The sequence below is a fragment of the Sinohyriopsis cumingii genome, chromosome 2 (assembly GCF_028554795.1).
Source record: "Sinohyriopsis cumingii isolate HCF-2022 chromosome 2, ASM2855479v2, whole genome shotgun sequence".
Classification (NCBI taxonomy): domain Eukaryota; kingdom Metazoa; phylum Mollusca; class Bivalvia; order Unionida; family Unionidae; genus Sinohyriopsis; species Sinohyriopsis cumingii.
In genome coordinates this window covers 36,202,470-36,217,634 of record NC_142962.1, presented here as the reverse complement: position 1 = coordinate 36,217,634, position 15,165 = coordinate 36,202,470, and the positions used below count along the sequence as shown (strand labels likewise).

Here is a 15,165-nt window from a genome sequence, read left to right as displayed (position 1 = left end):
TTTTTGATTTTGTTGTTTTGTTGTTGTTTAATTTGTCGTGCTTTGTTTGTTAAACATAACTCCAAAAGGCTTCAAAATTCAAAGGATTAGAAAGAAACTGAGTTTCCACAGCTTGTACGGATAATTATTACAGGTAAAAATGTTGCTGTTAGTTTTGGTGCTAGAAGAAAGAGTTAAAGATTGACGTACCAGCATTTGAACACCAACCCCCAGACAATGTCTAACTTAGGAGGTGATCTCTGAATAAAGGTTGTGCCTTATAAAATACTGGAACTTGACTTACTAAAGGGTCAGGTTTAGTCATGTTTCAATGACTCGAAAATGGATTTCGAACAGAAATTGCAGATTATATAAGAATACCATAACTGACACAAACCAATCTATAAAACATTATCTTTACAGTAGTAGTTATGAGTCTTTTAAGACACGGCGATAACCTACAGTTGTCATAAAATAATAGTAATAACTAATCACACAGTTGTGTACGTATTATCTGCTACTGACCATTCGGTATATCTTTGGTACCATAACACGGTTAATGGTAATGACATGGCATTGAGAGCTATAAAAAAAATTCGTATAACAAGACCTTAGTTACTAAGTTATGGGAGTAGAAAAAGATAAATATAAAGCATGAAATCCTGTTAGTGATACCCAGTACAAATACTATTAAAAAAAACATAATTAAATAAGAAAATGAATAAATTAATGAAATTGTCATACGTTTTAATGCGAAAAGAAGAACGTTTCCATGAAATTCATCATCAGCACCACAAGCATGTTTACTGCATATTGACATTTACACGTATCTTATATGGCAAATAATTCTTCACAACCGTCCGCTGTTTCAGTTAGTGTTTGTTTATCGGGGCAAATAAACTCAATTTCTAGACTGAAAATCAAAATGAAAAAGAGAGAAAACTAAAATGTGGAGAAAAACATCTAACTGTAAAAACAGGTCCAAATATCAAGGATGTGTCGAGTACAATGCCTGGATATGGTTCACACAAAGAATACTAGGTAGACATGTTACCGTAAATGTTATACTTAATTTTCTATTTTTAAGACAGTTGAGACTGGATATATATATATATATATATATATATATATATATATATATATATATATATATATATATATATATATATATATATATATACCAAACAAAGCCTATTTGAAGGTGAAATGTTTTCATCAGATTTTTTCTCAGTAAAATTTAAAAAGCTGAATGTTTTATATTGCAATGGACAAGTTGTCATTAAATGCATACATACTCACGCTCTAGACAATAAATACGTTGTAGTTTGTCCCATCCACTGTATATAGAACAAAGTGAACACATTATGTTCATACACTGTAACAAAAAAAAAATATTTTTCAAACTTAAAAGTTGTCACAATCAGAGAAAACGATGCATTGAAAAGACTCAAAATAATAAAAACATGAAAACATTATAGTTAAACGGTCATACTGTCTTCATCTGCATTGTGTAATTTCCAGGACGATTTTAGAGCACCGTCCAATGAATGAGCAGAGAACACGACATCCTTTGGACTTGAATCATCCTCAGAATCGCATGAGCTATTAGCCCTTTTAAGATGTAGGGTAAAACGTTCTCTTCTGGGCGCCGGGATTGCTGTCTGTATTGCTGGTAATAAAGCTTTGTACCACGTGGTCTTTGTGGGAAGATGATGAGAATGGTACCGATCACAAAATGGCTTTTCTTCTCTTTCCGCCGGAACACCTTTGATCTCCTTCGGTTCTGTGGAATATCGGTAGTTCTGCTTTAGATGGCATTTCCTCCGTCTTTGAATCTTCATAATTTTTGTTTCTAAATTTGGTATATCTGAGTAATTGGGGAGCTTCCTCCCTATATTTTTCAACTCACGCCTTACACGTTCTTTCTCTAGTGTGTGCATTCTTTCTGAGTCGTGTTTATACTTGTTCAGCACCTTTTCTTGAACCTGAAGGCGAGATGTGAGTAACGAGTTGATGACTCTAGTCTTTTCAATGGTATCTGCATCTAGTTTGTTGTACAAATCCGGTACGCAAAAATTGTTTACTGGAGGGGCACTGGAGGTCCCTGTGTTTCTATGCACTGTACCGAGAAGCATGATGGACAGGTCTGACTTTCTCTCTTGGGGATCTATAAACATGTCCTTCATGATCAAATCTCTTGATTCAAAACTTCTTCTATGGCGAACTTGTCGAAAGTTTCTGATAACACGTGATAAGTACAATTCTGCAATTATAAATGTTAAAATTAGGTTTGATCTTTATCGTAATTACATCCGTTGGAACTTTCCACTTGCCACCAACCTTATAGGTATGTATATGCCTGTTGTTCAGACGTTTTATTAATGAGTTTTTCACGCTTAAATTTCAAATATATGCAGAATAAAGGTGAAATACGACTAAAACGAGGGCGATAAAATACATTTTTTTCGCCTAAATTTCCTTTCCAGAAAAGTTTTCATCGGTTCTAGTTTATCAATAGCATGAATAATGCAATGAAGATAAACGGTTTCTTATATTTTGATTAGATGATAATCCACCAATTCCTCACTCAGACGACACAGCTGTTAATGAATGGCGATTGCAGTTTCTTTTCTTTTCTTCCTTTGTTTTCTTGTGTGTGTGTGTGTGTGGTTTTTTTTGTGTGCAACCAAGTGAAAGATCCTACCCAAAAGTTATAGGTCCATTTGAAAACATCCAATATCAAATTTAATTCCGGATTTTTTTCTGGCGCTACAATATTTTCGTAATCACACGTTTGTATAGCAAGTCAAATGCCTGATTCGTGAATCTGGAATTAATAGTCATACGGATCCATAACATCAGCGAGATACATTATCTCAATTTTTCCAACACCCCAGCAAGAAAATTAAACCATTTCACCGAAAGCCATTTCTATAGTATGTGCACTGGGAGGGCTTTATATACCTGGCGACCGTTCATTCGATATAATTAGAAACAACATCGTTGTTTAATTTTCAATACCAATCTCATGACACAGTCAATGTTAACCAATCGAATCGTCTGATGTTCATGAATAAGCTATTGTTACTCTCAATGAATGAAATCATTCGCTCACCTTTACATCCCAGTTTGCAGATCGGTTATCAGAGAGAACGACCTTTTGTGTACATCTGTAAGTACCCATAATACACGTGTTGGTATTACGGATTAACACGTTAATACCATTGTATTAACTGATTTCACATGAATAAAAACGATATAACTTTATATTTCTTCACTAATTCTACTTAATTTCTCTCTAGTCCCAAGTGAATAACTCCGCCGCGTGTTTTAGAAGTTCTCGAAGTCAGAGTGATAACGCACAAATTGGCTACTCGACTTTTACACTGAAATACAACGATCCATGAAACACTCTACAGGCAAGAATGGTGCATTTTCCGGTATATATGAGTGAGTTTGATCAAGTCTTGTATATAACACATTAACGTCCTTTGTCAACTTACATGCATACGATTTTAATGCCTGCACGTATCCTGGTAGTTGCTGCCACCTAAGTGTTTAAAATGATTTATATTGTTTTGCTCTTTTTTAAAAGTGAAACAGAGAACCAAATGTAAAAGATTTTGTATCAATTCATCCAATCTTCCACTAGATATATGAACACTGCCGTAGAGAGCAATCACAGACCCAGGGGTAAGAAACATCCGGGTCTCTCCTATTTCTTGTTTTAAAAAAAATTCTTTTATAAAATTAAAAAGTGTTGTTCGGCCAGGCCTCCTTATGGGCCCGGGCCTTGGGGATATATCCCTGCATTTTTCAGCCCTGTATATAAAATGTTCTTACCCGTCTCTTCTCTCACTGTGTTTATTTGTCAAACATGCAAGTTGTTTCACAAGTTGTGCTTTCACAATACCGAAGAAATCAATGTTCGTTATGTTCAAACACCGTTTCTAATCTCCAGATCCTCTCCGTAATAGATGGCAACAGATGATAAACATTATCATTAATGTTTTTCATAACATTCAATATCTTTTCTCTCGCTTGGCGAACATCGATCTAGTTTGTCTGGGGTGAATCTGTGCAAAAAGAAATCAGCCATTGATTTATCAGCTAGATAATACTGCAAGCATGTCTTTTATCTGTGCGTCCAGTGTAGAAGAACCCCTTACAGTGCTATGGTATGCTCCATAATTTTACAATTCATTCTCATTGTCCCTGCAAAGGATATAGCATTTTCTGAAGATTAAATGACTCAGAAACATGTCACTAATAAGGTATGGATTTGTTTTTCTTTCCTTCTTCTTTTTTCTGTTTTTACAGAACAACAACTGATTATTCCATAATCATGTTCTTTATCTCCAATCGCCGTTGATAACATTTTTCTCCAATTATTTGAAGACGCACTGGATGACCTTCTATCCAGGCTGAGTGAATTAAATAAAAAAAATAATATATTCATTTCCCCACCCACTAACAAAATCAGTTTTTAGTGTAATCATCAACTTGGTGCAAATGTTGCACGGTTGTTACGAGAAGGCTAAAGTTGAGTATGCAGTGGTAATCTGAGGCCAACCCGACTAAAAAGTAACAAAATCGAGTATGCAGTGGTAATCTGAGGCCAACCCGACTAAAAAGTAACAAAATCGAGTATGCAGTGGTAATCTGAGGCCAACCCGACTAAAAAGTAACAAAGTCGAGTATGCAGTGGTAATCTGAGACCGACTCGACTAAAAAGTAACAAAATCGAGTATGCAGTGGTAATCTGAGGCCAACCCGACTAAAAAGTAACAAAGTCGAGTATGCAGTGGTAATCTGAGGCCGACTCGACTAAAAAGTAACAAAGTCGAGTATGCAGTGGTAATCTGAGACCGACTCGACTAAAAAGTAACAAAATCGAGTATGCAGTGGTAATCTGAGGCCAACCCGACTAAAAAGTAACAAAGTCGAGTATGCAGTGGTAATCTGAGGCCGACTCGACTAAAAAGTAACAAAATCGAGTATGCAGTGGTAATCTGAGGTCAACCCGACTAAAAAGTAACAAAGTCGAGTATGCAGTAGTAATCTGAGGCCAACCCGACTAAAAAAGTAACAAAGTCGAGTATGCAGTGGTAATCTGAGGCCAACCCGACTAAAAAATAACAAAGTCGAGTATGCAGTGGTAATGTGAGGCCAACCCGACTAAAAAGTAACAAAATCGAGTATGCAGTGGTAATCTGAGGCCAACCCGACCAAAATTCATTGTTTTGCTCTGCTTATTAATATCGGTACAACAAATCAACAGCAGCAGCAGCAACAACAACACAAAACTGTTGAGTATAATTAAACATCCATTTCAGTGCCAATATCAACTACAGTAAACTTATTATTATTATTATTATTACGCCGAACAAAAGTTGCAATTTTCAGCTGCTCAGCAATTTCGTAGCGATTTATTTTATTCGGATCTCATACTATTTTTAAGGTAATTCATTTTTGAAGTTTTGTTCGCCTCTCATAAATTCCTCAAAAGCGAGTCTCATGTGCGCCCCACAAAAATAAATACCACTCGAAAAGGTACGTGTACAGTCAATTTGGCGATCAATACTTAGAAATAAGAACTGCAACAAGTCACTCAAATGTTATTATGCGTATCTTATCCACATATCGGTTGGAGATATCCCTATCGTACATTGGAAAACACACATAACCTTGGAAATACATTGTTGGGCATGTGTTTACCTTCAGTTACCCAGGTCTGCTAGGGACAAGGAATGCTCTTCCTGTTATTCTTGCGAATCTTGGAAATCAGTTTTCTTCAAATGTCGGTGTAGATTCAACTCCACCTCCGCTTTCAGAAGTATACACTCTAAACGTCTCACTTTCGGCACTAACACTTCATCGGTTGCAAATTTTTGATGCAGATAACATTGCGGCAGGTGTCAGACAGAGTATTTGCATTAAACTTGTTTTTCGGTGTTACCTAATGATGGATAAGAACCAAGATAATCTTAATGAAAACCTGATACCAGGATTACAAAACAATGACCAATAATATTTGTACGCGTTAAACATTGTGCTGCTATGTGTATTTAATTTGTATTATTTATTTCCGCTTTTCTTGATGATTGTATGTCATGTACATATGTACCTTGTACCTGATGTCATCCAAATCATGTTCGTTGTGTACCTGATCATCAACATTTATTTTGTAAGCTACAAATACATAGCTAATATTTCTCTATGAGTGTGAATTAATATTCAGATCATTATCAATGGAGCTAAACGTGTTTATCTGGGTCGCAATCTAGAATATAAGATATCCACTTGGAAATTCCTTAACTTGTTGATAAATTTGAACGTTTTATAAAGGAGACTCACCTACATCCTGGCTATTTTATTGTGTCTTATCTTTTAATATAATGTTGTGCACTTGAAAAATTACTAATTCTCGCCAAACATCGGAAACAGAAACAGTCTTATTGTTGTGTACAGTTTTGAGTTTGGGTGTTTTTATTTATTAAAATCATTATTCACTGGAATTACAAAGTGCTCAATAATATTATTAGACTGAAACATTCATCTGGAATTGTAGTGAATTCAGACAAGGACATTTTGGATTGTATTGTTGTGATACATCAAACGACTGTTAACACATCGCCACAATCGAGGAAACTATCACATTAGCATATTCGAGACTCTGAACGCATCAGCACATTCAATATTGGAATTCAATAGGAACTTCGTACATTTGGACTTGTGTTCGAACTTTTAGGACAATATGGGAATTTATACACAATACTGTAGGTTCTTTTTAAATTTTCACTTTTTATTCTGTAGAAATAAATTATTTGTTGAATTTTACAAAACTTGTTTGTTTTCAATCTTTTCTATTGCATACTTTAAGACCATATAGTCGTAACAGATTTTTTAAAACTTCTTTAATTGTATCCATAATAATGAGGAAAATTAAAAAGTTTTCAATGACACGTCGCTACAATTATCTATATTTTAGTCGACTGTATACTTGATTAAGTTATCTCTGAAAGAGAGAACATGAGATACAGAAAGAAATGAAAGAAAACATGTTGATATAAATAAAAAAGCACTGAAATGGTCAATGAATGATTTCGCCGTAGATAATATATTTTTGTCCCGTTTATTGATGACGCAAGGAATTACATCTTCTTGGTTCAGTGAAAAAATGTCCTCTTCTACAGAATGTATGGTTAATAAATACAAAAATACCACTTTTACATGATATAGCCACCTCGAGGCAAATCAACTACTTGGAAATGGGATGGTTAACTTAGCCAGATGATAATGCAGATGTTAGTCGGATATATAAGGCGGATTGATTCCCCTGGTTTGAGGAAAGTAGTACACAGCCTACGATCTCTTTCCCGAAGGTTTATGAACAAAATAATTGGCCCATGAAACATACACAAGCAAAGGTATACAATGTTAAACTGAAAGAAAGTTTTTAATATTTTTTTACTGATTCATTTCTTTGTTTTGCATATACACAATGACGAATGTTGTTTTCATTAAAGAAATTCAAAATGGCAGCATCTGATATTTATTTGTTCCTGTGGGTGGGGCTTACAGAAAAGAAAGAAGATCCTCAAATTGTACATGTAAAGTTTTATTCCAGCTTCCTGCGAATCAGACCTCAAATGTATGTCAATAGCTCCCATCCGGATTTCTTGGCTGTTTACGAAACAAGGATTAATCGAACTATTTTTTTCCTTCATAACCTTTCCCTCAGTTGTACAGTCAGTCCAATCGCAGACATAGCCTCATAAACCAAGATGGTCCAAATATATATGGCATCTTTATTTGCCAAGAAATTTCCGGGGAACAAAACCGTTTTTGTTTCTTTCTGTAAATTACTGCGCTGACATTGGTCTGAGGCATATTTTTGTCACGCATGTATAGCCAATGTAGTTCCGAACAGTAAAATTTAGATCTACTTCCTGTTTGCACAGACACTGATCTAAAATCAAGCGGGATCAAGCTGGTACCAGGGCCGACAAGAGGGAGCAACCTGGGATATTTCCCCGGGGCCCGGGCCGAACGACACTTCTAATTTGATAAAAGAACATTTTTGTTTGAACAAGAACCAGGACAGGCCCGAGTGTTTCTTACCGCAGGGCCCGTGATCGCTCTCTACGGCCCTGGCTGGTACTTACTGAATAGATCAGCCTGCACGCACTTCTACAAATAGGAATAAGGCACGAACTCCTGGTAACAGTGTAGCGAAGTAGGTGTTGACACTGTTGTGTTTAACTCAGCCTCATTGGGAAGTCACTTGTCTCTTTAGAGGTGCAAGCTGGCTCCGCTCAGTGGATGGTTTTATACCTTATACACGTAGATGTTCATGGCTAATTACGATAAGCAGTCAACATCAGAATAACGGATGTTGTAATACAGTTTTACTTAATAGGCTGCAGACACTGAAAACTATACTAAATATGCAGATAGAGTAGATTTTGTGTTGGAATTAATTTGGCAATTAAAATGTGCATACCGTGATTTCTTGTTCTCTGGAAATTTATTTTATAATTGCTTATTTTGAAAATAGATGAACAGAAGTATTCATTGTAGAACCTTTCAAGTTTTAAAATCTACCATATCTCCAAGAATTAGTAACACATTTTCGTTCCCTGTATTTGTTTAAAAGGATTCGCTAAATTGGTGAGATATCATAAAAGGTATATCCTGGTCCTGATTTACAATCATTGCTCCTTTTCTTGTCATACAAGCTTCCCAATATTATCCTTATTTATAATAAAACAAATAAAATAATTATATAAATTCCTAAGGTTTGTCTTGTAAGATAAATCATTTTAAGAATACTGAATAAAAACAAGTAACTCATAATAGCAATAATATTTTCTTAGTTGCAAGTACTTGAGATGGAAACGTGATTTTTCACAAGTCAATTGTCCAGTACAAGTAGATTAAAGTAATATTTACTAAGTCCTGATACCACAAAGACAGATATCGCTAAGGCTTTACTAAGGGCACTCGTAAGGAGCGGGTGATACCGGTAACCATCCGGGACATCATTTCACGGAGTTTGAGGCATTTTTTTTTTTCTTCTTTCACGTTTGAATAAGAGTGCGCCAATGTATACCTTTGATAAACTACTAAAATTATAGAACTTTTGATATCTTTTTTCAAGCACAGGACTGAATAATATTTGAAAATTGTAAAAGATTCTAGTGCAAATTGTCCCTTTGAACCGATTTCCAGCCCCCCCCCCCCTCTCTCTCTCTCTCTCTCTCTCTCTCTGTCTCTCTCTTGCATCCATCATATGCAATCTCTATTTTACATTCGCATGGACCGCTCCGCTGGCTTAATGGTTAGAGCGTCCGCCTCGAATGCGGGAGGTCGTGAGTTAGATCCCCGGCTGAGTCATACCAAAGACGTACAAAAATGGTACTAAACAGCTGCCTCGCTTAGCGCTCGGCATTAAGAGGTTAGTGTTAGGACTGGTCGGCCTGGTGTCAGGATAATATGACTGGGTGGGACATAATGCTACATGTCTGCGACATGATGCCCCAGTGCTATGCATCACTATAAACTGCAGACATCGTAGCGATATGACTGATTTTTTTTTAAAGCTACGTTAAAATTCCAAATCTCACACACACACACACACACACACAGACTTCACGCTCCGGTGTTTTCTCAAAACCGATCTCTTCTATCTTGGTATTATGGAATTGCGGTATGCATGCAATATGTGCTTGCCTCCGAAATGCAAGAGCTTGACAACATATAAATCTACGCACCTCCGAAACTAAAGACTTGACAACGGACGTTCTCCAAAAGCATGTTCAATATTACATTTTGCGAAAGCACGCGTTAACACATTTTTATAAGAATTTTACATAGTTTACATTACAGTCAAGACATATATTAGAAAGACCCTAGCCAGTCATGAACATAAACAAAGTAGTGGAGCCAAGCGTTTGGAACTATTTTGTTACTCTTAACATACAGACGTGTCGGCGTAGGGATAATATCCAAAATTTGATTGTAAATCGTCAAATAGCAATAGCAGAGTCGCTTGTTTAATGATATGGCGCAGAATGACGTTCGCTTTGTTTGAATGGGGCTCTGTTTTACATTCACTCTAATATTCCTTTAAAAAAGGCAGCATTGTTTTAAGACGAAGTAGAAATAAATATCGATATGCCAGCAAAGCAGTGAAGTGGGTATGGATTTTCTTTTCTTCAGAAAAACAAATGAGTGTTTCATAATCAATGTCCGCTCTCTCTGAACGCTATTAATAATATATTTCCGTTAATTGAAAGTATAATGGACGGTCTCCTTCGGGTTGACGGTTTAAAATGAATAGAATACCATTGTTATATTAGAGGTTTATTTAATAAAGACAAATTGATTTTGGCAAATGATAGTGTCACTTTTCGACAGTACCTGCGATACTGGTTTGAGAAGACTGGTTTGGAAGCTATAGAATTGGGATTGTCCCTACCACAATGGAAATGTAATGTGGGGACTTTGATCAGTTTCAGGTCGAAGCTTAAGTGCAAGGTCTATATTGGTGTTATTATTGTTTTTCCTTATTTAACGCCATTTTTAGCGCATGCTAATCTAAACATATCGGCCAGTATAACTGCTGTAGGAGGAGCCAGGGAAAATCACCGTAAGAACCACCGACCCACGGGAAGTTCTTGTAAAGTTTTGTCACACACCCATAATAAGCGACCACGAGATTCGAACCTACGCGAAAAGATGTGAGGTGGAAGTCATTGGTAAAAGCGAGCGCTTTATTATGTAAAGGTACATGCATGCTTCATGTCATTGTAGCAAGTATGTTAATCAAGCAAAGACAAAAGTGTATAAAGTCAAGCTCAGAAAGAAGGGTTACAGCTCCAATCCCCCCATCGATAGATAAATGTTATTGTTATTAGCAAAATAACACAGATCCAAACTTTAGATTTAATTCACCCAAACCCCTCTTCCCTTCGTCGGCCAGTGAAAGTGCTGGATGCTTAAAATAGCAAATGTCAAGATAAAAGCTTTATTTGATCCATCTATTTTTTTAATTTTTTTTTTTCATTCTTTCATTCTATTTTTTCGTGCCCCGGGCGGCTGAGTGGACTAAGGCCTTCGCCTTTACACTCACGCGTATAACCTATGTCTGCGTAAATCATAGTCTTGACTCAGCCAGCGTGGATATTTGAGAAAGGTTGCCAGTTTATTTTCATCGGTCGGTGGTCCTTCCCGTGTTCTTCCTCCACCAAAGATACTGGCCGATATGCATAATCTACAATGTGCTGAAAAATTACATTAAACCCCACAAAATTAAGCCAATCATTCTTCTATCCATTCACTTTTTTAACATCAAAGAGCTGGAAGGAACTCACTGAGGTAGAGAACGATAAAATATAGCTCCCTGGTAACAAGATGACAGGACTGATCTCTGAAGGACAAAATGTCAAAATACAGAAATTTACAAAGGACCTTAACAGCTAGGGATGTTTGAAGACGAGGCAATCTTTTTCAGCATCGTTGAAATCCTGCAGGGCAAGTTTATGTTGTTTTTGTTAGCAATCGTATCATCTTTTCTTGTGTTACATTACATTTGTGATAATACAGAAATGTTTGCAAGAAAAGAAAATTATCACTGCAGGGCATGCATCATTTCAGCCGTAGAGAAAACGGTTATACCAATTTACCAATTACCACTGCTTTGATTGGTAGTAGTAATAGTGCAAGTAGTAGAAGCATTATTAGCAGCGCTTCAATATAGTAATGGCCATTTGATGCACTCTAAAGATAGGTGTTCGAAAGGTGTAAAGCTTAATTTCACAGAAAACCCTAGAGTATAGATCTTTCCAAAATAAATGCATACTTTAAGTGCAACAATTATATTCTTTAATGTAACACGTAATAATATAAAATTATGTAAAATGTATGAAAAGAAAAAAAATAGATAAAGGTAGCACATGCAAAATCTTTCAAACATCAAACATGATTAAAAATGTCACGTATAAACCGCATTCCCTTACAAAGTCTATGATTTTCTCGGGTGGTACTTTGTTACTTTTGTCTCTCAGGCTGGAAATCGACACATTCGACAAGAATGTTATCACCTCCCAGTTGACACTGGCAGGGTACACGTCTTGGTCGACATTCACCCATTAGGAGGTATGTGTTTCCGATACGCAATCGTCATAAAACCACCTTTTCTCTCCAGTATGTCCTATATGAGGGACACTGATCTCCACTAGTAGGTTGGTAGTTCCTGGATTTCTTTGTGGAGAGTTCATTACATATAACTTTATGCCGGAAGTGCTGATTTATACAATATTAATATATTTTTTAAGGTTGGTATCGTTCCAACAAATAAAGACGGTAAAACACTAATGCAAGAAGTGCCAGAGCGAAACTTTGCAGAAAACATAATAAGATTAAACAGCTAACGTAATAGACATCATGGCAGATAATTTAACTTCCCTTCATTAAATGTAAGACTTACAAAACTGAAGTAAAGGTTCCTATTGTTTTATATTGTGACTTTTAAAGAATTAGTGAGCTGATAAGCATTTGCAAACACAACTTATTTAGTCATGGACAACAAAAAGTGTAAACACACGACATTTTCTTTACCTAAAATCTATTATTTGAAAGAAAGGCTGGTAACTGCGTGATTTCTGTAATGTCCACAGCTTCTTAGCTAGAAAGCGCATCACCAATTAGATACACGGTTAAAAGATGTATATGGTGACATATTTTTCTGACATCTCTGTAATGGTATATCGCTCTTGGTAAATCAATTTATATTTCATTAAATTTTATAAGACTCTAGTTAATACCATTGTATGTAGGCAATTTATCTATCACTTAGAAGTACACGGTAACTAGTTACTTTGTGTTTTTGTCTTGTAGTGACCCTTGTGCAATTAGATGACAAAGCCAAGCTGCTCAAAACAATTGGAATAACCCATTTTAGTACTTTTCGCATGCCCCTGTAATTTGTGGCGTCTATTTGAAAAGCAAATCCTCTTACAGAGTTTATAAAATTTACTCACGAATCCACTAATTATCTACAACACTTCAGAAAATGGATTATCTTTACTGGAGAATATATTAGTTGTCTCCCTCACTCATTCGCCTTTAGGAGTTTTTTAAGCAACATATTACCATATAGCAACAACTAAGCAAACTCTCAAGTAATAAATGGTATTACGTCCATGCGAGTCCCGTTAATCCTCAGTCATTATTTTGTTTCTAAAAAGCCTAATTCTTTTAAAAGTTGATGTTGATTGATGTTTAAATAGTGTAAACTGGTGGCAAGTGATTTCAGCTTCTTGAATGAAAAACCTCTTTAAAATCTCGATCTTAAAAAAAAATGATCTTATAATTGACGATCCTCCACCAGGACCTATTCAAGATGATCGTCCACCAGGACCTATTCAAGATGATCCTCCACCTAGACCTATTCAAGATGATCCTCCACCAGGACCTATTCAAGATGATCCTGCACCAGAACCTATTCAAGCTCCTACTGCCACTGCTACAGTGCGGCAACAGGTTATTGTTTAACCGCACGAAAAAAAGACATCAGACAGTTTTACTTACATAAACCACATTAACAACGATAAAACAGTATTTAAAGAGGTTTTTAAGCCTGTTTTTCAACTTTCTAAGGTTGGTAACCTTTTAAAAATACTATGCTTTAACTCTGTAGCTAGTGAAAATGGCGGTAGTGAGATTTTGGAATGAGTTGGCCGAGAAAAACAGGAAATATATGACCTAATTGTGAAGAAATTCCACCAGTAAAAATGATTTCGCTCAAAGATAATATAATTATACAACATCTAGCAAATACTGAAACAAAAATATCAGAATCTTTAAATGTAATAGCAGAAATACAGACTTTAAATAAGGGTAATATTGATTTTATGAATAAAGTTCACAAACTAAAATATGATCTAGACAAATCAGTAACCAGAGAAAGAAAAGAGTCTTGAATTTAAATAAAACAATCCTTGATGTAAACGGTTACAAACTTAAAGATGGTCTAGAAAGAAAACAAATTATACAAATTAAAGAATGAAATACTTGTCGATTATTGACTTACCGAGAGAAGAGAGATTTAGCAGGAAAATGACTGCTGTTGACGTCGTAACTTGAAATTGATTATAAATAAAAACCGCCCTTGATGTAAATGATAACAATTGAAGAAAATAAAAACACATTGCTACAACGCTGGGAAAGTAAAAAAGCCCCAAAAGTTTGTCATTTAACAGAAGAAAAAATAACTTTTTTTATATGTAAATAACATTAATGTACTGAAAAGATGATGCCACCATCGTGTGAAAAGTTAAAAAGGCTATATTTTTTTTGTAGCTATGGGTAATATAGCAACAACTTTTGACCTAAACGTGGCAAATTTTTTAAAAGATGAATTTATATTTTCGCAACAGCGATAGAGCATCCATTCATAGAGTGAAATAAATTACCGAATATTTGTTTAGCTAAGAAAATGCATCATGTCGTTTTGTGAATTCATTCAAAGACATTTTTGATTACGTCAGCACACTCAAGACTATTGGTACATCAGCACATTAAAAACTATTGGAATTCATTCGGACTATTCAGATCTTTTAAAATTGCAATGGGACATTTATGATTAAATGGGATTTAATTCACAATACTTTGTCTTTAAAAGTTTCCTTTGTCACTTAGAGAAATAAAATATTTTTGTTGGCTTTACTAAATGTTTTTGTTACGCTTCTTCCCGTTACATCGCTTAAGACCACAGAACCGTGACAGTCATAATTGGCTCGCTCTTTGCAACTTTATTAAAATGTCTATTTTTAATCATTGAAATAACAAAGAACTTGCATAAACAATACATTTTACCAGCTCCTGTAACAACATATATAATCATATTTGTCTCATGACTGTTTTATTGGTTAGACTACCACCATTTGCATCCTAATTAGCTTTGTCTGTCTTATCATCATTGTTTCCACTACTATTTGTTAAACTACAATAATTCTGGTTGTTATTACTGATGTCTGCCATTTCAGGGATCATTTATTCTAAGTTTTGAATTAATCCGGCTACGTTCGTATATTATTATTATTATTATTATTATTATTAACTATACTTTTCTTTACTTATATATATTCACCGTTGTATCAATAGGAGGAAACTGACGCC

The 15,165-nt window shown here is 35.4% G+C and overlaps 1 protein-coding gene across 1 annotated transcript; it reads right to left on the bottom strand.

Annotated features, from left to right (window-relative positions):
* Positions 1–705: 705 nt before the first annotated feature.
* On the bottom strand, positions 706–3,588 carry LOC149804630 (uncharacterized). The gene has a single exon (XM_089932908.1). The coding sequence runs from the start codon at positions 2,163–2,165 to the stop codon at positions 1,458–1,460; it is 708 nt and encodes a 235-aa protein (XP_089789034.1). The 5' UTR covers positions 2,166–3,588; the 3' UTR covers positions 706–1,457.
* Between the last annotated feature and the right edge of the window lie 11,577 nt (positions 3,589–15,165).